This window comes from Mandrillus leucophaeus, unplaced genomic scaffold (genome assembly GCF_000951045.1).
Source record: "Mandrillus leucophaeus isolate KB7577 unplaced genomic scaffold, Mleu.le_1.0 Scaffold611, whole genome shotgun sequence".
In the NCBI taxonomy this organism is placed as follows: Eukaryota; Metazoa; Chordata; class Mammalia; order Primates; family Cercopithecidae; genus Mandrillus; species Mandrillus leucophaeus.
The window spans coordinates 1,545,372-1,571,962 of record NW_012106598.1 but is presented as its reverse complement, the minus strand read 5'-3'; the positions used below and the strand labels follow the sequence as shown (position 1 = coordinate 1,571,962).

Here is a 26,591-nt window from a genome sequence, read left to right as displayed (position 1 = left end):
ATGAATTTCAGTGCATAATCAAGTTTTTCTAAATAGCCGATTCTTTGGTCCTTTCTTTCTTTTTGAAATGGGGTCTTGCTCTGTCACACAGGCTGGAGGGCAGTGGCGCCATCATCGCTTACTGCAGCCTTAAACTCTTGAGCTCAGGCAATCCTCCAGCCTCAGCCCATCAAGTAGCTAGGACTACAGGCACACCACCATGTTCAGCTAATTTTTAAATTTTTTGTGGAGACAGGGTCTTGCTGTATTGCCTAGGCTGGTCTCAAACTCCTGGCCTTCTGCCCTGACCTCCCAAAGCACTGGGATTATCAGTTGGTCTTTCAGACAGGATTTGTTAGTTTATTTTTATGACCCTATTCCAGTATATCTTTGGTGAATGTTCTAAAGAGCACTTTTAATTTGTACTTATATTACTGACTCAATTCTTCTGTGAAACATTCAAAAGCTGGGATTTGACAACAAAAGCATAGGCAACAAAAGAAAAAAAACTGATAAATCAGACTTCATCAAAACTAAAAACTTACATCAATAGATGCTATAAATGAAGTAAAAAGCATACAAAATGGGAGAAAATATTTGCAAATTATATCTCTGGTAAGGAATTAATATTCAGAATTTGTAATAACAACAGAAAAACCAAACAACCCATTTTAAAATGGGTAAATGGATATTTCTCCAAAGAAGATATACAAATGGCTGATAAGCATGCGAAAAGATTGCTCAACATCAGTAGTCATTAGGGAAATGCAAATCAAACTACAATGTGATAACACTTCATGTTCATTAGGATGGCTATTACTTTTTAGAAATGGAAAATAACAAGTGTTGTCAAGGACATAGAGAAGTTGGAATCCTGTGCATTGTTGGTGGGAATGTAAAATGGTATAGCCACTGTGGAAAACAGTTTGGGCACTCAAAAAATTAAATATGAAGTTACCATGTGATCCAGCAATTGTACTTCTAGGTAGATACCCAACCAAACCGAAAGTAGGGATTCAAACAGATACTTGTAGGTCAGTGTTCACATTAGCACTATTCACAGTAGACAAAGGTGTCAACAATCCAAATGGCCATCAACAGATAAATAGGGAAATAAAATGTGGTGTATTCATACAGTGGAGTATCATTCAGCCTTAAAAAGGAATGAAATTACACAACATACCACAATATGCCTGAATCTTGAATGCATTATGCTCAGTGAAGTATATTGTATGATTCCACTTACGTGAGGTATCTAGAATAGGCAAATTCATGAGTACAGTAGTAATTATGAATTAGTACTATGGTATGAATAGTAGTACTCATGAATTTGCCTATTCTAGATACCTCATGTAGGTACAATAGAGGTTGCCAGGACTGGGGAAAGGGGGGATGAAGAGTTCTGTAAATGTATAATGGTGGTGGTTGCACAACACTGTGAACATTCTTAGTGCTATAGAACTGTACACTTAAAAATTGTTAAAATGGTGAATTTTATGTATATGTATATGTATATTTTGCCATAATTTAAAAGAAAAAACTAATGGCTCTTGTACAAGGTTTATAGACATCATTATGCCCATTATAATACAAAGTGTAAATGTGTTCTGTCTTAAAGGTGCTCTCTTTTATATATTTAGTTGTTTTCATCACCATATTCTTTGTTATGCATTTGTTGATAGTTCACCTATCTTAATCCTTATTTTAAAAGCAACTAGCAGCCTTCTGCTTCATCAATTTCTGTTGCTTGATCTTTAATTACCTAAAACTTTAAGTTATTTTGAATAATTTTTGCTCTTAAAATAACATTTGTATGTATGTCTATATTAAAATCAGTACTAATCGTATTTTTATAAGCATTAAAACTATAATATATTCATTCTCTTGTTAAGAACTAAGAAATCCAGCTGTCACAGAAAAGTCTTCCCTCATTACAGTATTTTGCTTGCAGGATGAAGATGAGCTGGATTCCCACACCATGGTAAAGACTAGTGTGGAGAGTGTGGGCACCATGCGGGCCACAAGCACGATGAGTGAAGGGGCCCAGACCATGATTGAACATAATAGCACCATGTTGGAATCCGACTTGGGGACCATGGTGATAAACAGTGAGGATGAGGAAGAAGAAGATGGAACTATGAAAAGTATGTGGCTTTTTTACATTGAATATTTGTTTTCTAATTTGAAAGGATACTTTTATAGGAACCAAGCTAGTTCTGTGTTACTTTTTATAGCCAATTGTGGAGAATTTTGTTTCTTAGATTTACGTAACAGTAAAAAAGAGTATGGCACAAGTCAACTTTTTAAAATTGTATTTTAATATAGCAGAAAGCAACACATCTTCAACTTAGAGATATGGAACTGTTTTCTGTTGAAGGTTGCTAACCCACTGCTTAATTTGCAAAGTATTTTAGAGAGAAAAAGATAATGTTCCTAACATTTACTTTTCCAATTAAAAAAGTGAACCTAAAATTATCTTCCAATAAATTCAACAGACTGTTATTTTGTGTTGTCCAAATTATCAGTTAAACCACAACGACAGAGCAGTGCAAGCTATGGGAAGAAATAAGGTGGGAAAATAAGAAACACTAGAAAGAAGGATTAAGAGACAGGGATACTCATACAGAAGATTCAGTTCCATGAGTATTTACTGCTGCTTACCATATGTGAGGCACAGTGCGGGGGGTGCTGCAGTGGCTAAAAGGATGATCAAACATTCTCTCTGACCTCTGTTGCTTACAGAGTGATGACAATAGGAATGCTTTCACAGACTAGCACTTCTCTTTTTTAAAAATAGTTTTTTAAGATAGTGCAGTTAACATTGTAGGTCATTGTGATTTCACAATTATAGGCAAAAACGAATTTTCTCTTAGCACCAACTGACCTTTTTCTTCCTGTCCTGGTCCTACCCTAGTCCTGTGTGGTTAGTGCCAAAGTCTAAGCAAGCACTAGGCTGCTTTCCACTGAAGAGTATTGCCTCTCAATGGTAGAAAAGCAGAATTACATGACTTCTAGCATTGTAGAACCTAGAAGACTGTAAATATTTAAGTAATTTGCTGGTACTGCAAAATGGGTACCAGGATTTTCTCTCAGATACTTCCATTTCCTTTTTGCTCACCCTTTTCTTTTTGCTACTCCCCCTTTGAAGTTTGACCCATAGCTTCAAGTCACATGGCTCAGTACTGCTGCTTTTTCACATTTCCTAGTTCTGTGTAGCCCATTATGGTTGCATATGTACTTTGGATAGAGAGAGCATGAAGCACAAAATGTAAATAGATTGCTATGTTGCCATAATCCTGGGGGTGGAGTATGAATTTTCTATCTCCTGCCATTGGTGGGTCTTCTGAGCCTTTTACCCAGAAAGCAGCCTAAATCTTGGATTTCCTGAAATTACCAGCGGGGCACCTGACTAGAGTAAGTTTTCTGCATCCGTAACGTGCCTCACTACACTGCAGAGGATGGTCTTGTGGCCTCCAGAACCAGCCAGTGTTAGGGTACAAGTGGATCACAAAGACTCTGTGGTAAAACAGTTAACACATTTTTCATCCACATGTAATATCAATTTTCCATAAGCTGATATAATTTTTTAACTCAAATTTTATGATTCTTAACAGATCAATTAGATCATGAGTGCTGTTTTGTATCTTTAGAGAGTTACTGAGCTCCTCATGAAGCTGTATAAACAACTTTTCATGCAGTCATATAGTTGAACATCAGCATATATATAGTAGTTAAGAAAAATGAGTCTTTATAGAATCGAATTCATTTGGATTGCAGTGTATTATATTTCAAAGAAGAGAGAGCAATGATGATGTTTCCAACATCATACTTTAAAATTACACCACAGATGTCTACACATTTTGTGTATGACATCCACAAAAATCAATATATGTTATAATTTTGTTGTAACTGAATATATAGGTATGACTTTTTGTCACAGAGGTTTTATTGAAAGCCCATTTTGAAGTTGAGCAGATAGTGGTTTTTGTAACTGCAGTTGTTTTATGGACCTCGGCGAGTTTTAAATCCCAGGAGCCAACTTTCTTTGTTTTTTGTTTCTGCAAGTTAGACGTCATTCTGTAATGTAGGACTTCAGTGTTTCCAAAATTCTAATCAAGTGATGTTAGTATAACCCCTAGGGATTGTCATATTGTAGTATGGTAGTAGTAAAGAATGTGAAGAAGTTACTGAGGGAAGACTTAACTTTTTCTGAAACCACATAATTATTGTAGTTTTGTTTTTCTCATGATCTAAATCTTTAAAACTTCTTAAATTAGTTGGTATGAGGTCTCAGCTTATGTCACATCAGTCAAAACCACATTTGCTAATGTGTCTTTAGCGTTTTTGTTCCCTAATAAGATGATAGCAGTTTATTATTTTTGTTTTTCTAAAATCTCTACAATATGTACTGAAGATTTTGATTTTCATCTCTTTTCCCATTGGAGTTTCAAGTGAGTTGTCTGATTTAACATCCTTGTCAGTTTAAATTATGTTTACACTTTCTCTTTTATACCTTTAACCATGAAGCTGGAAATTATGGGCCTATTTTCCTTACCTCTAGGAAGGAAAATTCCTTACCTCTAGGAAGGAAAACCTTCCCTTTGAAGGGAAGCGGAGAAAAATGACAAAAAATATTTTAAAATTTGATCTGCCTTTTTAAAAATGGACATGGACCCTATGGGCATGTCCCAAGAATAACTTTCTAAACCTGTTTTTAGCAATGATGGCATTACTTTTACCCTCCCGCTCCCGATCTTCCTATTCATATATCCATCAGGCCTCCTCATTCCCCAAGGGATATCCAGGCTTCAGCTGTGTCACCAAGATCCTTCACAGTCTGGCACTAGCCAGTATTTACATGTGGATCTCTACTTCTTCCTTACAGATTATGCTTTATCCATACTAGTCTGTGACAGTTGGAATTCTGAATGGTTGACACGGGGTTTAAGCAGGTTGGTTGTCATTTAAGAAAATCAACTGTTAGGATTTCTTATCCTGGAGTAGATTAGGACCAGGTCAAGAATCTGTGTCATCAGATTGATGGGGTAGGAGAGATTATTTCATCATGAATGACTGGGAGAGTAGTAGCTTCAGCAAAGACAAGACTGGGGCTTTTTCGTTTGTTCAGCTCAGTTCTACTCATCTTAGCTCTGTTTTTATGGAGGAACTCTCTGATCTTACAGAGCTGTGGCTATATTGGTAGCACTAGTTGCCCTGGAGGGAAACTATATCTTATGGGTATCTGAGGAAGAGCCATACTTTCCAGCCAGGTTTTTATTTTTCTTGTGTGTTTCTGTTTTTTCCCCAGATAAATTATGAAGTTTGTCCTGGTAAGAATGCTGTATAAATCTCCTCTGCCACATAATAGTACATGCTCTTGGAATATTGGTTTCATGAATGAATACTAATTACAGTAGAGTCAGAGTCAAGCTGTGTGTGTGTGTGTGTGTGTCTGTGTGTGTCTGTGTGTGTGTATGTGTGTTATAGTAGAATTAAAGATACATTGCTCTGGAAGCTAAGAGAACTTTCAGGTAAACCTCCTGCCTTAGTAAGCTACTTTCTTTTCAAGTGTTCTACCATCCCTACTTCTCATTTCATAGAGCACACCTTCTGAAAATGTGTTCCTTAAGATACCCATTCAGTGAAATTCTCTGATAAATATAGATAAATAATATACAATAATCAGAAGTATTTGGGAAATGCATATTTATCCTAGAGATAAATTATTACAGAACAACAGTATATATTATTAACTTATTAAATGCAAATAGTACGGGAAGAAAACAGTTTAAAAATTACATTACCCAAGGTTTCCTTCACTTACTTGACCATGAAAAGCTTTTAATGAGGAACTTGTCAGTGATTAACATCCTGTGTAATAAGTATCTGAGAAACACATTTTGGGAAATGCTGTCATGAGGGCCCTCTAGTTCCCTGACCCTAGTTCCTAGTCTGCTTTCTTTTTATTAGCACACCCTCCCTTCACTTCTATATCCAGCTTAGAGGCTATATTTCGTTGCTTCTGCCACTCTCTTATATTCTAAACTCCTCTGCCCTAATATCTTGTCTTTTCTGCCTCTCCTGGAAAACTTTGATATGGTCCAGTCTCTGTGTTCATCTTCTGTGCATCTTTACCCTGGCTATTGAGTGCTGCTGGAGATAATCTTCCATCTGTACAGATGAGGGCTACCAGATCAAGACCTTCTGCCCCATTTGGGCCCTCAGAACTTTCCTGGAAGCCTGTGTTTTTCGGTTCTGCAATTCCTCATTCTACAGAGTGGCTAGTTTAGATCTTCACTACATCTCTTCTTGCTACCTCCCATCTCAGTTTCAGTAGATGACCTTGCTCCCTACTTTATAGAAAAAAAATGAAATGTTATAACGCGAGTACCTAGAGAAGTTGTGTAGGTGTTTTAAATGTGGTCTTTGGAATAAGGTTGAAAAATTGAGTCATTCTTAATTTCCGTTTCTTCCTTCACCCTTCATGGAAGTAACATCTCATCAGTTCTGCCCTCTAAATATCTCTGTCCTCTTCTCATGATCTCGGCTTGCATTTCTTTAGTGCAAGTCCTCATAGTTTCTCACTTGTGAGGCTTCTAAGCTGATCCTCTGCCTCCAATCTTCATTCCCTACCCACCATACAGATTTCAGCACATTTCTCTTCTGCTTATGACCTCCCAGTGACTACCAATTGCTTATAGGCTAAAACTCAACACCAGTTAAGAAGCAGTATATGCTCTGGTTACTACTTACCTTTCTATTCCCTCTTCATCCTTCTTCCAGCTTCTCAGCTCTTACAGAGCTTTTTCTTTTTCTTTTTTTTTTTTTTGAGACGGAGTCCTGCTCTGCCACCCAGGCTGGAGTGCAGTGGCCGGATCTCAGCTCACTGCAAGCTCCGCCTCCCAGGTTTACGCCATTCTCCTGCCTCAGCCTCCCAAGTAGCTGGGACTACAGGCGCTCACCACCTCGCCCGGCTAGTTTTTTGTATTTTTCAGTAGAGACGGGGTTTCCCCGTGTTAGCCAGGATGGTCTCGATCTCCTGACCTTGTGATCCGCCCGTCTCGGCCTCCCAAAGTGCTGGGATTACAGGCTTGAGCCACCACGCCCGGCCTACAGAGCTTTTTCACCTTTGGCCTCTTGCAATGCCCAAATCCTCCTGTGGGATTTATCCTTCTTTTGCTAAATCACATTCATCCACTCAGGCTAAGTTAAGAGGTTGCTTCCTCTGTCAACTCCAGGTTAGGAATAAGTGCCCTTCTAACAGGCTCCCATCTCACCCCAAGCTTTCACTCTTACAGCACTGTCATGCTTTATTGTGAGCATGTGCTTTTGTTCATTCCTCACTGTATTTTTTATACCTAATACAATACCTAGCACTTGGTAAGAGTTCATGAAATGTTTTCTGAACAAATGATGTGGTATAGTAAAGAGCATGATATGTGAAGCCAAATCATTTATTGATTGTGTTACTTAATTCTGTCTGAGTTTCAGTGATATGTATTGTCTCTCTGTTGTGTGTATTTGTGCAGGTGTGTGTATTATGTAAATTCAAAACGTGCCTAGCAGTGTTTTAAATATAGTTGATGATCAGTAAAGGATAATATTCATCTATCCATCCTATTAATTTGTCCTTTCAACAACTTGATAAGAGGGAGCATCTGGGAAGCCCCAGGCGTTGCCAGCCCTGCTTCCCATGCAGTGAGAAAGATTGTATCTTTCTGGGACTGGAGATGCTGAGCTGTCGAGCAGCTCTGTTCTTCCCACGGCAAATTCTTACCTCCACCTTTTCCTGCCTCCTCCAAGACCTTGCTCCATCTCTCTTTTTTCAGTAAGCTAGCCAATGGGGCTTCTATAGACAATGATGATCTCCAAAATGAACTGAGTAGCATCAACATGATTAAAAGGGGTTTGAATGGCAAGATAAGCAAATGCTAGAGAAGTACTCAGTGCACTTGGCATCTCCTGACCAAGAGTATGTTTGATAATATCTATTGATATGACTTGAGATGAGAGAACTGTTTTCCACTGTTTGTGAAATTTGACATCTCTTTGAGAAAATGAGTAGAGTGTCATGGAAGTATAAAAGGGTACATTTACATTTTATTTTATTTTATTTTATTTTTGGAAAGGGAGAAAAAGGTGAATTTCTCAGGTTACAGCTGTTATTAATTGAGCTCCTACTGCGGGCTGAACACTGTGCTCAGGACTTTGTATGCATTATCTTATTTACTCCTCACAAGGATCCTGTAAAATAGCATTTCACTACCATTTAGCACTAAGGAAACTGAGACTTGGGAATGTTGTCCAAGATTTCATAGCAAGTAAGCAATGGAACCAGTATATAGACACAAGGTTGACACTAGAATCACATCACTGCTCTGGGGCCAGTGAGCTCAATGTCCTTCTTGGGCAGGATTCTAGAACATTTAAGAGTCCTTTAGGAAAGATCAGGATCCTTATAAGTCAGCATAGATTCCTGAGAAGAAATCATATCAGAATAATATAATTTCCTTTTTTGACAGCATTGCTAAACTTCAAGGTCAGAGAAAATGCAGAGTTTGAATATTGTATCTTAGGATATTAGAAAAGTATTTAACAAGGTCTTTCATGATATCCTTGTAGACATTATGTAGTGTGACCTAGCTGGTGGTCCTGTTATGAGAGTGCAACAGTTATACTCAAATGTGCTTATATCAGTGAGAGTTTACTGGAAGAAACAGAAACTACTCTAGGTATTCCACACACAAAGAAATTTAAGTCAGAGATTATATTCATGTGTTCTCATATTGCTTTAAAGAACTGCGTGAGACTGGGTAATATATAAAGAAAAGGGGTATAATTTGCTCTTGGTTCTGCAGGCTGTACAGGAAGCCTGGCTGGGGAGGCCTCAGGAAACATACAATCGTGGTGAAAGGGGAAGCTGGCACGTCCTACGTGGCTGAACAGGAGAAAGAGCAAAGGGGGTGGTGCTATACCCTTTTAAACAACCAGATCTTGTGAGAACTCAACCACGAGACAGCACTAGGGAGATGGTGCTAAACCATTAGAAAACACCCCCGGCCGGGCGCGGTGGCTCAAGCCTGTAATCCTAGCACTTTGGGAGGCCGAGACGGGCAGATCACCAGGTCAGGAGATCGAGACCATCCTGGCTAACACGGTGAAACCCCGTCTCTACTAAAAAATACAAAAAACTAGCCGGGCGAGGTGGCGGGCGCCTGTAGTCCCAGCTACTCGGGAGGCTGAGGCAGGAGAATGGCGGGAACCCGGGAGGCGGAGCTTGCAGTGAGCTGCGATCCGGCCACTGCAGTCCAGCCTGGGCGACAGAGCGAGACTCCGTCTCAAAAAAAAAAGAAAAAAAAGAAAACACCCCCATGATCCAGTCATCTCCCACCAGGCCCCCCTCCAGCATTGGGAATTAAAATTTCAGCGTGAGAATTAGGTGGGGACATAGAGCCAAGCCATATTAGAGATGTAGATGTTAAGAAAATCAATGGAAAGGCTAGAGGAGAAGACTGTAGCATAGGCTTCAGGAGTGACTCCCACAACACCACAAAAGTGAGCTTATAAGGAACAACTACTACTGCCACAATGAGGAATCGCAATCCAGAGGCTGCCACTGGCACTGTTGAGTTCAGTAATACAGATTGAAATCAACCGTCATTGCTATTTAGGGATTAGAAAGCTACTAAATATTACTGCAACCACTCCTCAGTACCTGTGAAACTGGTGACTAGATGCTAGAATGCTGCTGTAAATAATCAAGTCTCCATGACAGGGCTTGCAAGAAGGAAATAACTAAACTAGCAGACACATAGCTTCTGTTTGTTTTTTCCGCCCCCCAGTTGTGAAAGAGTGCACTTACCCAGAACTCTAGTTGCAAGGAATTCTGAGAAATGTGGTGCTCAGCTCTCTAGCCTCTATGATACAAAGGCTCACCAGAGGCACATGGCAGTGGTTGCTAAATTTCAGTCTACTACAGTGTTAAATAATAAATTGTTTACCAGAAGATTTCTCATTTTGTGATACAGAACCTCGGTCTCAAGCCCTGGCTAGCTCAAAATTTTTCATAGAAACTTGGATGAAGCTATAAGGTGAAGGTCCGTCAGAATTGCAAATAACATGAAGTGGAACAATAAAAATATGTTATAGGATAGAATGAGGATCCTAAAAGATCACCACAGGCTGGACCAGTGGGCTTGATTTACAAGATAAACCCTGCTCTTGGGTCCAAGTAACTAGCCTCACAAGTATGTATTGTAACAGTCAGTCTTCAGAGATGCTGGTCTGAAGACTGGAGCAGGGCTTGGGCATCTCTGCTTTTAAAATATATTTTTTAAAATTTAAAAACTCTACAAGAGCTTCTGAGGTGCAGCTAGGACAGATAACCACTTTTTAGAACAAGGAAATAAACAGCTTCCCTCTGCTCTCAGGAGCCAGAACTCACCTGGAATATTGTGTTTAGAACTTACGGGAGTATTTAAGAAGGCTGGAGATACACGGGAGCATGTTGAACAGAGAGGCAGCTGGATGGTGATATAGGTGGAGACCATGTTGTGTTAAGAATGGGTGGAGAGGCCAGGCGTGGTGGCTCATGCCTGTAATCCCAGCACTTTGGGAGGCTGAGGCAGGCGGATCACCTGAGGTTGGGAGTTCGAGACCACCCTGACCAACATGGAGAAACCCCGTCTGTACTAAAAATACAAAATTAGCTGGATGTGGTGGTCTGTAATCACAGCTGCTCTGGAGGCAGCTGCTCTGGAGGAGAATTGCTTGAACCTAGGAGGCGGAGGTTGCAGTGAGCTGGAGATTGCACCATTGCACTCCAGCCTGGGAAACAAGAGCAAAACTCCATCTCAAAAAAAAAAAGAATGGGTAAAGAGGCCAGGCGCCGTGGCTCACGCCTGTAATCCCAGCACTTTCGGAAGCCAAGGCAGGTAAGGTCAGGAGTTCGAGACCAGCCTGGCCAACATGGTGAAACCCCATCTCTACTAAAAATACAAAAATTAGCCGGGCATGGTGGCATGTACCTGTAATCCCAGCTACCCAGGAGGCTGAGGCAGGAGAATCACTGGAACCCAGGAGGCAGAAGCTGCAGTGAGCCGAGATCGTGCCACTGCACTCCAGCCTGGGTGACAGAGCAAGACTCTGTCTCAGAAAAACAAAAAAAGAATGGGTGGAGAAATAACCGGTTATGTTTAGGTTGTATATTATTTACTTATATTAACCTTTCATAAATGTTTATCATTTCTTAAATACTGGGTTAAATAATATTTACTAAATATACATTTAAAGAATGTCTTACCTGTATATGCCTATAGTATTTATTGATTTTGAGAATTTCAGAGTTTATTTTGGACAGCACATATATGCAGTTTTACTTAAATAGTAGGAGAAAGCAAATGAAGTTCTGCTTTAGCTTTTTAGGAGTTACTCTGGAGACAGATACTAGATATTCAGCGGCAGTTTAGGAGAGATACCAAGAAGGGAAGGCTGACTCTGCTTCCTGGTTCATCCATTGTTCCTAGATAAAATTGTGAAGTGTGAGGCAATTTGTTTTGTTCTGAACATCTACTTCCATGCCGTATTCTTTGCTTAGTAATATCTTTCTCTCAGTTCTCATATCCTTTCCTTCCTTCCTTTTTCCCTCCAAAATCTGTTTTGGAAAAAGACCAGATACACAGGAATAAAATGCCTAATAATGTTTAATGTTCGTGAAATATATTTTCACCCAGAATCATACAGCCTTGAGCCAAAGGAGTAAATCACTAAGGATGGAATTTTAGATGCCAAGAAATAATTGGCAAGGGTAGGAGAATGTGTAGGGGAATTACTTTCCCACTTATCATGCTTTTATGAAACACTGTTGCATTCCTCTTTAACTTAGGAGGTTACTGTTGCCCGGGATATGACAATAAAGGTGACAACAATAAACTACAGGTCCCTCTTCCAGCTGGGTGCAAATACTCATCGTATTTTGGGCAACTAGAAATCGTTCATTTTCCTTTCCAAAAGTACGAGGAAGCCAGGTAAGGTGTGGCTGCAGTGGTTTGGAGTTCCCTGTGGGCACTGAGTATAGTCTACTCTTCTGTGTGCTCTTGGTCCATGGGATGTTTAACAAAGTATAACCCAGCTCAGACCTGCTGGTGTATGTATTTTGGTTGTAGGATCCCTCTTTTATTAGCACAAAACACACACAAGGATGTAAATATTAGTCTTCCCTGTACAAATGAAAATCTCTTTCCTGTATAGGCCTTTGAAGAAAGCATTTTCATAGATACACACAGTGACCATTACAATATTCATTACTTGCACAGGAAATCCTTTTACTTAACTAAAATCTTGGGCTTCAATTTTTGTTTCCTTCTATTCTGCCTTCATTGGAGATTGAAAACAGCTGGTCACTATTTTCTGTGCAAAGAACCCTTCATAAATACTTGGATACTTATTAAGTTCTTCCTCAGACTTGACTTTTCTTAGCTGAATAATTTCAGTCTCTTTAACCTTTGTGCAGGTATTATTTTCTAAGCTTTTTAATCTCTTATGAATAGTCCGTGGACCTTCTCCATGTTATGTTTATCCTTCTTGGTTTTAAAATACAGTATGGTGAAGTTCAGAAAAAAACTGATGTCAGTAGCTTCTGTGTTAACATCCTGGTTTTTATATGTATTCACTATACTCTTGGCAACAAATTAAAGGACACATTTCCAAGGTCATTAATGAGGTGGAACCACCCACGTCTTAAAATATTTTTAGAAGAACAAATTAGGTAATCTTTATAAATCTCTTTGATGTTGACACATACTTTGCTGAAGTCATGATTGTTATTTTATTCTCTAAACTTGAATATCTTTGTCATAATCATGGTAAGAAGTTAAAAATTAAATTATTTTGTTAAAGTATTTTAAAATATTGCTTTATATATTTACATTTTTATGAGGACTTTTGTTTAGAAGATGTGCAAATTAAGAAACTTAATGAATAATTGTGGGTGGACTGACATATTTTCTATGGTATTGTATTCCTCACAATTTGGTTTACTTGTTAATGTTTTGGGGATGCATGAAGGAGATGAAAAGCAACCTTTTTCTTTAAAATTTCTTATCCACAAAGAGAATGAATGATAGTTACTTTATTCTTTATTGCTAATAGGCTTTTAGTTCCATAAGCAACTAGTTGAAGGAATTGGGGCCAAAATTGAGGAACTAGGTAATTCTGAACATTAAAATTATTGTTAAAATAAAATGTTTTTGTAAGCTGGGGATCAGAATTCAGCTGCAGCTGGAGAAATTGATGTGAATTTTATGTGATTATTCTTTCTGTGCTTAAAAAAACTATTTGCCGTAGCAACCACATCACATATGACAGTGGTTACTATCTTGAGATTTCCTGCTTTATTTTCTCATTGAAGAGCCTAGTATTTTTTTTTTTTAATAAATCATAAGTCAGAAACATCATCCTCTCTGTCCCACTTCTGTGAACATGTATCTCCCTGGAGACTCAGCTCCACATTGTGGCATGTGTTTCATATTGTGTCGTTAAACATTACTGGGCAATTGCAGCTGCCCCCTCCCATTAACTTTTAAAACAAACCTAACCAGTTTTCCTCTTTAAAATTTTTTTAAAATTGTTTTTTAATATTTTATGTGTATGACAAAGAGATACTCTAAATGTTAATGCTAGGTTTTAAATTAAGCAATGGAAAATATTTAGAAGTGTAAGCACATACGTTTGAATAAAAAATTAAGTGTAAACACATCTTGGTTAATAGTATCTTGTTATCAAATCATCCAGAAAGAAAAATCTAACAGAATAGATTCCTCCTTTTATTTAAGTTGCTTTTTAAACTTTTGTTAACTCTCTGTAAGAATGTTTATTTTTATCTTAGGAATGGGTTATTTTAAAAATTTTTGAGTATGGAAGCCAAAAGGCACTTTGCCATAGGTTTTTTAGGTCAACCCGTAAAAAAACCTTTAAAACTATAATGTATCTGAAACGTACTGATATTTAAACTACTCTGTATAATAGTGGACTTCAAGTTTGAAATTGGAATGTTTCTGCAGTAAAACTGAAGATTGCTGCTTCTTCTGCTTCTCCCTACATCCTCCATTTGGGAATAGAAATGTATCAGTTAAGGACTGAATTTGACTGTATGTACCAATAAACCCAAATAACAGTGGTTTAAACAAAATAAGATTAATTTCTTTTCTCATTTAACGAGAAATCCAGAAGCAGAGTATCCAGCACTGGCAGAGTGAGTTCATGATGTCATTAGAAATCCTTTCTGTGATACCATCTTTAGGATATTATGCTTGTTCTTCTGCCTGCAAAATAAATGCAGGATCTCTATCCATCAAGTCTGCATTCCAGGCAGTAGAAAAGAGCAAAAAACAGAAAGGATTGTGCCTGTATCAAGAAAACAGAGCTTTCCTAGAAACCCTTACTTGATTTTTTTTTTTTTTTTTTTTTGAGAGAAGGGTCTTACTTTGTCATCTAGAGTGGAAATGGTGGTGTGATCATAGCCCATAGCTTATTGCAGCTTCAAACTCTTGACCTCAAGCAATCCTCCTGCCTCAGCCTCCCAAAATGCTGGGATTAGAGGTATGAGCCATCGTACTTGGCCTAAACCCTTATTTTTATGTGTCATTAGCCAGAATTGTATTACATGGCCACTTTTTCCAACAAGATAGATACTTTCTCACCCCTAGTCAGGAAGCTAGGAATTATAGATATTAGGGAGGCAAATTTTTCACTTCAAGACACTACAACATTAATGGTGGCTCATGTGACTTCAGTTAGAAGCTCCTGATTGGGATGTTGTCAGGAGCACGCACAAGACTGTTGGGATTAGAAGAATAGATTCCTGGAATGAAATTTCCTAGTAATTTCCTTTCTTTATTTAATCAGCACCAAGGAGTAGTCTGCTTCTCCCCTTTCTGTTGCTACCACTTCTCTCTAATGAAACTGTTTCTTCTCTGACTCATTGCAGAAAAGAACACTGTCTTTCCTTCAGCCTTTTTCTTACTCTCCTCATCTTTATAGGAAATGCCTGGTCAGCCCATCTTTCTGTTTTGAAGGTTTTTGTAGAAGATTAAAATTCCCCCACTTTATTCTTCGTAGTGAAAAAAGCAACTTCTGAGATTTTATTTTTCTCCTTCTCCTTCCCAGTTTATGCTGCTGCTCTTAATATGTAGATCATATTAGAATAGGTACTCTATAAATGTTAGTTTCTGGTAGGAAAATATTAGTTTTAAATTTACTCCAATAATGGTTTGGGTGAATTTTCTCAGATACAGAGGTCTGAAGTAAGAGTCAGTGGTGTATCAAGAGAACTCTGTTTATTACAGTACTGGGAAGTTTGTAAAGATTCTGGGATGAAGAGTTCCTTATCTCCTAGTTGAGGAGAAAACAAAGAAGACCATAATGAGAGCCTCAGCAATGAAGCCAGTGCTGGATTAAAAAAAAAAAAATTAATGAAAGCAATGTGGTTCTGGCTTGGTGTGGAGAGAGGAAGATGATCTGGGGAGGAACATAGGTCACAGAGTGCTGTTGTCTTCACTGAATTAGTAGTGCCACAATGCATGCTTTTTGTAGTTTCTCTTGTTTTGTTTCATTTTTACCAAAGTACCTACAAATACTAAATTTACTTTTTATAGAATGCTATCTAGAAATATGCTTCAGTGAAACCTTTCCATTCATTATCAAATACAGTTGATAATGGTGGTTTAGGAGTTTCTTACTTTTCCAGCAATTCATTTCTAAAGAAACCGTTTTTCCTCTCCTCCCTGATTCTGACTTTCCTTGACAAACTTGATAACCCTTATTATGTAATACTGGATGTTAAAGTTTTCAGATGTATTTATGTGACACATTTTAAGACTTCTTGATGAAAACAGAACTTACAACTAAATATATAATTCTATTACAGAATCAATCTTCCTTTTAAAAAGAAAAAGAAACAAAAAGAATATTGAGCAAAGAATTTCTTTAAGGGATTATCCGCCTTCTCCCAGCTTTATGGTTTGATTTACTACTTTGATTAGTTTATAAAAAATATGCGTAAGTTGAGCTACACTTGCAATTTTTTTAAATTTACAAAATGGGACAGAAATGGAGAATAACAGGTTAAATTCCTAGACTCGATTTTCATTTAAGAGGTTACCATGGGAACCAAATTTCAATTCTGAATATAGAGAAATATGTCTTGTAATGATGAAGCCTAGAGACAAATCAAAGGTACTAAAAATCTGCTGAAAATGTTAATGGAATGTATGTGTCCTATCTAAACATCAGTAATGTAACCCATCAGATTAAGCAATTTCTATTTTTGTTGTTGATTTCAGGGAACAAAGTTGAAGATGAACACCATAAACACAATGTCTTTATTTTTAGCATATTTATTGATCATTGAAATATTACACCTTCTCTTCTATATATTTTGTTCATTTTTAACATTCCTGTAAAATCTGTTATGACAGGAAATCTAAAGGCAGCCTTTGCCATTATCTTGCTGAACTATCCCTAAGGAGTTTCATTTTCATGAACTTTGAATGTGAGATATGAGAGTGTTCTGAGTTCTAAAGGTTTACCACAAATATTGGTGTTTTATAGTGTCTTAAATTTGATAGACTATCTCAATATCTTTACAGTGGGTACCATTTGGGTCCCAGATGTCTTGTCACATTTATTTTCTAGCCATCTAAAACTGTAATTAGAGGACTGGTCCTTAGATAAACAGTTGTGTTGAGAGTCTTTTTCTATTTTTCCACTAATACATGCATATTCTGAAAATCAGGTTCTTTCTGACTCTACTGGGATAGATCATTCTATTATTACTTGGACCAACCTAATAATAATTGTAGTAGTCACAATACTTTCTCAAATACGTTATCAGCAGTGCACCAATGCTAGTAATGAAATACATATAGCTTCTACTAATTCAAAAGTAACATTGAAAAACCATGTAACATGGCTCCTGCTGTTGTTGTTCATAGATATTGAATATCTAGGTAGACAGTCAAAAACACATATTGATAGAGATAGCTGTGAAATTATTTAGGTAAAGGATTTGGAATTCTGCATTAGGGAACTTATGACTTAATGAAAAGTAAAGATGGAAACACATTTAAAAGACATAACTCAGCCAGGTGTGGTGGCCTTTTTGTAGACCTCATCTCTACAAAAAGTAAACAAAAATTAACCAAGTGTGGTGGTGCATGCCTGTAGTCCTAGCTACTCAGGAGGCTGAGGAGGATCGCTTGAGCCTGAGAGGTCAAGCCTTCAGTGGGCGGAGATCATGCCACTGCACTCCAGCCTGGGAGACAGAAGGAGAGACCCTGTCAGTCAGTCAAATCAGTCGGTCCACCCCCCCATCCATCCATACAACATATTCATAGGGTAAAAATAAAAATTACTTTTACCAATAATTATATTATTCACATGTTTACATTGTATCGTAATCATTCATTTAATCAGAGATTAGGCTCAACCATCAAAACACCCACTAGAAAGTGAAAAAGACCTCTGGATAGATATTAAAAAATAAGATTACTTGCAAATAAAGATCTGCACATAGAGAAAAACTTAGTTATTTAAAAAAGAGTAAATAACACAAAACCACGTAATTAGCAGGATTTCTGAGATACATTTCTATACTCATGTTCATAGGAGCAGTATTCAACAAAAGTGGAAAAACTAAAGTATTCATTGACAGACAATGGATAAGCAAAATGTAGTATATGCATAGAATTGAATGTTATTTATCCTTGAAAAGGTAGGAAATGTTGACACATGCCACAACATGAATGAACCTTGAGGTCATTATGTTAAGTGAAATAAGCCAATCATAAAAAAAAAAAAAAGGAAAAAAAAAACCACTTTAATGGATTTCACTTATATGAAGTATCCAGAGTAGTAAGACTCATAAAAACAGAAAGTAAAATGGTAGTTGCTAGAGGTAGGGGAAAATGGCGAGTTGTTTATTGGGTACAAGAGTCTCCATTTTGCAAGGTGAAAGTTCTGGAGATTGGTCACACAATACCTCATGCTACTGAACTGCACATTTTTAAATGGTTAAGATGGTAATTAAAAAATTTTTTTATTGTGGTAAAATACATATAACCTAAAATTCACCATCTTAACCATTTTTAACCATAAGCATACCTCATTATTGCGATTTGCTTTTTTGTGCTTCACAGACACTGTTTTTTATAGATTGAAGGTTTGTGGCAACCTTGTGTCAAGCAAGTCTGTTGGTGCTGTTTTTCCAACGTTATGTGCTCACTTTGTGTTTCTGTGTCATAGTTTGGTAGTTTTCACAATATTTCAAACCTTTTTATCATTATTATATCTGTTACACTAATCTGTGATCAGTGGTCTTTGGTGTTACAATTGTAATTGTTTTGGGACACAACAAACTGCCCCTATATAAGATGGCAAATTTAATTGACAATTGTAGTATGTGTTCTGACTGCCCCACCAGCAGGCCATTACCCTGTCTCTCTCCCTCTCCTCAGACCTCCCTGTTCTCTGAGACACCACAGTATTGAAATTAGGCCCATTGATAACCCTACAATGGCCTCTATGTGCTAAAGTGAAAGGAAGAGTCACACATCTCTCACTTTAAATCAAAAGCTAGAAATGATTAAACTTAGTGAGGAAGGCATATTGAAAGCTGAGACTGGGTGAAAGCTAGGCCTCTTGTACCAAACAGCCAAGTTGTGAATACAAAGAAAAAGTTATTAAAGGAAATTAAAAGTTCTACTCTAGTGAACACATGAATGATAAGAAAGTGAAACAGCCTTTCCCTTTCTGATATGGAAAAAGTTTGAGTGGTGTGGATAGAAGATTAAACCAGTCACAACATTTCCTTAAGCCAAAGACTAGTCCGGATCAAGGCTCTAATTCTGTTCAATTCTGTAAAGGCTGAAAGAGGTGAGGAAGCTGCAGAAGAAAAGTTTGAAGCTAGCATAGGTTGGTTCATGACATTTAAGGAAAGAAGCTATCTCCGTACCATAAAAGTACAAAGTGAAACAGCAAGTACTGGTGTAGAAGCTGCAGCAAGTTATCCAGAAGATGTAGCTAAGATAATTGATTAAGGTGGCTACACTAAACAACATAATTTCAATATAGAAGAAAAAGTCTTCTATTGGAAGATGTCATCTAAGACTTTCCTAGCTACAGAGGAGAAGTCAATGCCTGGCTTCTGAGCTTCAAAGGACAGGCTGGTGGTGGAGATTAAGTTAAAACCAATGTTCATTTACCATTTTGAAAATCCTAGGGCCCTTAAAAATTATGCTAATTCTGTTGTGCCTGTGTTCTGTAAATGGAATAATGAAGCCTGGATGGCAGCACATTTGTTTACACCATGGTTTGCTGAATATTTTAAGCCTACTGTTGAGACCTACTGCTGAGAAAAAAATACTATCTTTGGACTGTTACTGCTCAGTGAGAATGCACCTGGTCACCCAAGGGCTCTGATGGAAGTATGCAAGGCAATTAGTGTTGTTTTCATGCCTGCTAACACAACATCCATTTTGTAGCTCATAGATCCAGGAGTATTTTAGACTTTCAAGTCTTATTATTAAGAAATACGTTTTATAAGGCAATATCTGCCATAAATAGTGATTGCTCTGATGGATCTGGGCCAAGTAAGTTGAAAACCTTCTGGAAAGGATTCACCATTCTTCATATTATTAAGAACATTTGTGATTCATAGGAAGAGGTAAAAAGATCAGCATTAACAGGAGTTTGGAAGAAGTCCATTCCAACCGTCATGGATGATTTTAAGGGGTTAAAGACTTCAGTGGAGGAAGTAACTGCAAGTGTGATGGAAATAGTGAAAGAACTAGACTTGGAAGTACAACCTGAAGATGTGACTGAATCGCTGCAATCTCATTATTAAACTTGAACCGATGAAGAGTTGCTTCTTGTGGATGAGCAAAGAAAGTGGTTTCTTGAGATAGAATCTCCTCCTTGTGAAGATGCTGTGAACATTGTTGAAATGACAATAAAGGACTTAGAATTTTCCATAAATTTAGTTGATAAAGCAGTGGTAGAGTTTGAAAGGATTGACTACAATTTTGAAAGACGCTCTGCTGTGGGTAAAATGTTATGAAACAGCATCTCATGCTACAGAGAACTCTTTTGTGAAAGGAAGAGTTAACTGATACTGCAAACTTCACTGTGGTATTATTTAAGAAACTCTACAGCCACCCCAAACTGAACTTCTAAGCAGCACAGGTGCCTCTGCACTCTCTCGTTATTCTCCAGGGTTCTCCCACTGACACTCCAGTCAAATCTTAGCTGTTTATCTGGTGCCTTGGTCTTTTTTTGTTGAGAGTGGACTAGCACCAGGCCTCTCTTGTCAGCCATCTATCTGATGTCACTCCTAAACATAACTTTTAGAAAACCAAATACTGCATGTTCTCACTTACAAGTGGAAGCTAAATGTTGAGAACACATGGACACATCTGGGGAACAACATACACTGGGGCTTTTCAGAGAGTGGAGGCTGGGAGGAGGGAGAGGATCAGAAAAAACAACAAATGAGTACTAGGCTTGACACCTGGATGATGAAATAATCTGTACAACAAACCCCCATGACACAAGTTTACCTGTGTAACAAACCTGCACGTATACCCCTGACCTTAAAAGTTAAAAAAAAATTTCTTTAAGAAAATTGACGTTGTGAAAGCAAGCAATCAAACAAACATAACTTTTATGTGCACTGGGAAACCAAAAAATTTATGTGACTTACATTATTGCGATACTCTCATTGCAGTGGTCTGGAACCAAACCTGCAATAACTGCAAAATATGCCTGCATCTAGTTCAGTGGTATTAATCTTAAGCACTTCCATAAAGTTGTGCAGCCATCACCACCATCAATTTCCATAACTCTTTTCATCTTGTAAAACTCAACTTCTGTACCCATTAAACACTAACTCCCCATTTCCCTCTCCTCTTATTCCCTAGTAACCACCATTCTGTTTTCTGTCTCTATGATGTTGACTACTCTAAGTACCTGACATAAGTGGAATCATACAGTATTTTGTTCTTTTGTTACTAGCTTACTTCACATAGCATAATGTCCTCAAGGTTCATCCATGTTGTAGCATGTGTCAGAATTTCCTTCCTCGCAATTTGCTTATCCATTCCTCTGCAAATGGGCACTTGGCTTGCTTCCATGTGTTAGCTATTATGAATAATGCTGCAATAGACATGGGGATACAGATATCTCTTCAAGACCTGGCTTTCAATTCCAGATATATACCCAGAAGTAAGATGGTAAATTTTATCTTAAAAAAATTTTTTTAAACACATAAGGTGAAGTCAGTAAAACCTTAGTTTTGATATGGCAAACCATTTTATTTTAAGGCAATGAGACAGAATTTTTTTAATGAATAAATATCACCATTACCACTCTCTCTTGTATCCTCACCTAAGCCGTCTCACCTAGGTTCCCAATCTGTCAAATAACGCACATAGAGATCCAAAAGTAGGGAGAAAGGAAAGAGGAGATAGGATGCTTACCTGTCAGTTCTGTCTCCCTCACCCCACCCTTTTGTTTTTTGGAGTTTGTTTAAGAATTCCAGACTCTCTGATTTGCCACATAAACTAGGCATCGATTTAGGCTTTCCTCATATTTTTAAAGACTAAAAATAAGTCTTAGCATGCATTCTTTTGACCAAAATGACCCTAAAGCTCATCCCAACTAACAGTGTTACTTAGTGGTCATAGTAGTAACTGTAGTTTTAAACTGTGCCAGGACTATTACAAATGCAATCTAGGTTGATCAGACGACAGTTATGAATATTATGTCTCTTTTTAGAGGAACAGTGAGACTAGAATGTCTCCATAGGCAAGTAAACAAGTTGGTGATGAATCTGAAACATATATCCTATGAAAGGAAATGGGGATGTTTTATATTAAAAATAGACAGCCAAGACAGGAGCCATTACCTCTGTCTTCAGATATTTGAGGGACAATTATATGAAAGAGGAATTTCTTTGGAACATGAGTGTAAATTACAGAAGGAAAGATTTCAATTTTACATTTTAAAAATACTTTTTGTAACTTACAGTTGCCCAGCAGGGCCCCTTGTGGGGAGGTGCACTCCCACCAAAAATTTTTAAGAAACTAGTTTACTGCCTGACCAACATGGAGAAACCCCATCTCTACTAAAAATACAAAATTAGACAGGCATGGTGGCACGTGCCCGCAATCCCAGCTACTTGGGAGGCTGAGGCAGGAGAATTGCTTAAACTTAGGAGGCGGAGGTTGTGGTGAGCTGAGATCATGCCATTGCACTCCAGCCTGCACAACAAGAGCAAGACTCCATCTCAAAAAGAAAAAAGAAAGCAATTTACTTTCTATTTGGAGAATTATATGGGAAATGCCTTCTTGGTGGTCTCTGGGACATTTATTTGGAGCCCTGGGGCTTTAAGGAATCCAATTTGAAAACCACCAATCAAGACCAGTATAGCCAGATTAAAAATCTAGTTATTCCAAATATTTATTTCCTATTTAGTCATTCACTATAAAAAATGAAGAGCCATTGAAAGATGCTGAGGAGAATGACATGGTTTGGTTCGTATTTAGAGGGGTCACCACGTTGACAGAAATTAAAATCAAAACTGTGATATTGGAAGCAAGGAGACGAGTTTGGAGGCTGCTACAATGGCCTAAGCAAGAAATGATTAGAAGCTAAACTAAGACAGTTGCAATGATAAGTAGAGAAAAGGGGTTATGGTTAACTGTATTGAGAAGTAGAATTAAAAGACCTAATGATCAGTTTGCTGTGGTGGGAAGGGAGGAGTCTGAGTTAATTCTCAACTTTATTATTTTTGGGGATTGAGTAAATAAGGTTGACTTTAGTGGAGATAGAATATGTCAGGGGAGCTGTAGGTTTGAAGGGAAAGATCTTGAATTTAGTTTTAGAACTGGTAAATTAATTGACAGCTCACCTCAGATTAAGTTATCTAATAGCAAGCAAAGTTAGATATGGAACTTTGGAGCAAGGTCTGGGCTAGAGAAGTAGTGTTGGGAGACATGGATGTAAGTTTGGCAGGCGAAGCTGTGGGAGTCCAGCCAGGGGCAGAGGGAATCAGAAACACTGAGGAAGCAGTTTGATAGATATAAGAGGAAACTGAGTAAGTCCTTATAATTTCTTTTTTAATTTTTTAAAAGTATATATATATATATATATATTTTTTTTTTTTTTTTTGAACAGGGTCTTGCTCTGTTGCCCAGGCTGAAGTGCGTGGCACAATCATGACTCACTGCAGCCTTGACCTCCCAGGCTCAAGTGACCCTCCCAACCTCTGCCGCCGAAGTGGCTGGGACTACAGATAGGTGCCACCACACCTGGCTAATTTTTTGTATTTTTCATAGAGACAGCGTCTCGCTATGTTGTTCAGGCTGGTCTTGAGCTCCTGGGCTCAAGCATCCCTTCCACCTTAGCCTCCCAAAGTTCTGAGGTTACGGGCAATGCGCCACCATGCCTAGCCAAGTCCTCATAATTTCTTACAGCTGAAAATGTACGATAACAATAGCAATGCAGGCTTAAATGCAAAGAAAAAAAGTCCAGCAAAAACACTTGAGTTTTTAAACTTTACTTTCTTTGAGAAATTTGAAATACAACTGAAATGATTTTTAATAAAATTACGATAATGATTCTACTAGACTTCTGAAGTGTTTCTACAATCTAAACATTCCAGACCTTTGCCTAATCATCAGCTTAATTTTTATTTGGTCTGGGTATTTTTAAATTCTTATTTCACTTTGTTCTTTATGAAATTAATTTTGTTGGCCTTGAATCTGACCAGTGCAAATTTATTATATGGCTTCATAAAAAATCATACTTCAATGAAAATACTTCCTTAAATGTAAGAACTTATACCTTCCTTATGTTCTTTGTTTACCTAAGGAAATGCAACCTCACCACAAGTACAAAGACCATCTTTCATGGACTACTTTGATAAGCAAGACTTCAAGAATAAGAGTCACGAAAACTGTAATCAGAACATGCATGAACCCTTCCCTTTGTCCAAAAACGTTTTTCCTGATAACTGGAAAGTTCCTCAAGATGGAGACTTTGACTTTGTAAGTACATTTTAATCCTTCCATTTATGTTTTCTCCTTCTATATTTTACCATCAAATTGAGAAGCATAGTTCATATGTATGTGAACTGTGTGTATGTATATACAATTATAGACCATATGTTAATATTCATTTTACAGCCATATACGTGGGTAGAGGAATTGTGAAGCTGTAGCTTGCTTATAGAAACGTACTTGCAGAAAATACTTTTTTATAGTTAAATAAATCATAGCTCAAATTTAGACAAATATTCAGGACTCCTTAAAACTAAAATGACTACTATTTTGAAAGATGTTTTCAATAATGCAAATATGAGATACTTCTGACAGTCAGTAAACTCAGTTGCCAAAATTAATGATGCAAAGGTATTTATGACATAGTTTGAGAATCTGCTTCAATTTTGAAAGTATATGAGTTGGTTTCTATTTGAATAAGTGTTAATTCCAGTTGGTTTCTCAGAAATAATAGTCCTATTCTGTACCTAGGAGCATATAAACTTCCATATAAAACTGCCTTATCGCCTATTTTGTTACATTTTCTCTTTATTTCTTCTACCCTGGTTCTTCTTACTTCTTTTAAAGAATGCATAAAATATAGGTAAATTATTTTAAAGTAACTGTTTCCAGAACTTGAGAGAGTAAATTCTCAAAATGAGTTATTTAATGGAGTGAAAATTTTGTGGAGTAAATTTTTACTTAAGAACATTTTAAATAATAATGTTACTTTTGCATAGTGTTCTAGAAGATTTTTTCCAAACAAAATAACTTTATAATTCTTTGTAGTTTTATTAATAAATGTATGTATACGTAAATACAATTTTAGATATATGTAAATATATATACATTTTTTAAATTTAAGAATTTTTAAGTAATATTAAACCATTTTGCTTAGACAACATGACTCCAAATGCTTTGCAATTATAAATATTTTAAGTACTTTTTTCCTCAATATTGTGATTGAGTTTTTAAATAATCAGATAATAAAGTTTCAAAATCTGTCCCCAATAAATTTAGTACTAATTGCTAGCAAATATTAGCAGTATAATTCACAGGTTAGCCTGCAAACATCATTGCAATGTCTACTTAATATTTTTTTCAATATCATAGTAAGCAATTAGAAAAATAAAATCAGTATGTCTTTAGTCCTAATAAGATTTCATTTTAAGCTATCTACTTTTTAAAAATTATGAATTATTTAGAATGCTGACATTTAAGCTTTAAATTATTCATGAATATAATGAATAATGTAGAGTATTTAACCTCAAAGAGTTCTGTCTTGTGTCAGTTGGAATAAATCTTTTTTTTTTTTTTTTGGCATAAATTTAAAGGTTTTTTAAATTTACAAGTGCTGTTTTTTAAATTTACATGGATATAGTGCATCGTGGTGAAGTCTGGGCTTTTAGTGTAACCATTACCCAAATAATGTGCTTTGTACACTTTAGGTAATTTCTCATCCCTGACTCCCTTCTTGCCGTCTCACCCTTCCAACTTTCCATTGTCTATTATTCCACACTCTGTGTTCCTGTGTACACATTAGTTAGCTCGTACTTATACATGAGAACATGTAGTATTTGACTTTGCGGTTTCTGTTTCACTTAAGATAATAGCCTCCAGTTCCATCCATGTTGCTTCAACAGATAAGATTTTATTCTTTTTTATGGCTGAATAGTGTGGAATACATCTTAATGGTCTCTGAGAAACAGTTTGAAATGAGCTACAAAGTAATGAATAAATTATCACGGTTAAAAAATGGCAAATAAAATGATTTAATTTTGCTTCAGTTAATCTTTCTACCACCCCAAAATTTAATGACTTAAAATAACAACTATTTTACTTTCATCAAAACCACAATTTTTTGGGTTAATAGTTTGTCTAGGTTTATCTAAGTGTGTCTTCTGCTGGGCTCACCTGGGGTTTCTTAAGTGACTGCGGTCATCTACTGGCTTGAATGGGGCTGAACAGTCTCTCTAAAGTTACTTCACAAATGTGTTGGCAATTGTGCTGACTATTGACTAGGTCATATGATCTCATCAGGCAAGCCTGGGGTTTTTACGTGGCCATAGTAGCCTTCCAAGAAGGTGAAAACAAGGTTGTAAGGCCTCTTGACGTCAACTTAGAATCTGCACAGTGTCCATTGATAATAGCATCAAAAAGAATGAGATACTTAAGAATAACCAAGTAGGTAAAAGACTTGTACACTGAAAACTGCAAAAATATGGGTGAAAGAAATTAGACATCAATACATGAAAAGACATATTCATAGATCATAAGCTTTAATATTGTTAGGATGTTTATATTGCCTAAACCGATCTACAGATTCATTGTTATCTCTGTCAAAATCCTAATGATATTTTTTGCAAAAGTAGAAAAAACTCATCCTAAAATTCATATGGATTCTCAAGGGACCCTAATTAGTCAAAACAATCTTGAAAAAGAAAAACAAAATTGAAGATCTCATGTTTCCTGATTTCAAAACTTACTACCAAGCTATTGAAATCAAAACAGTGTGGTACT

The 26,591-nt window shown here is 37.0% G+C and overlaps 1 protein-coding gene across 1 annotated transcript in view; it reads left to right on the top strand.

The window, feature by feature from the left end:
• The window catches only part of STK3 (serine/threonine kinase 3), a 485,544-nt gene that overhangs the window by 382,032 nt on the left and 76,921 nt on the right, over positions 1-26,591 (top strand). Inside the window, exons 11-12 of the mRNA XM_012000011.1 lie at positions 1,931-2,123; positions 23,905-24,080. Of these exons, the coding sequence (XP_011855401.1) occupies positions 1,931-2,123; positions 23,905-24,080 (369 nt within the window). The remainder of the gene's footprint in view (positions 1-1,930; positions 2,124-23,904; positions 24,081-26,591) is intronic.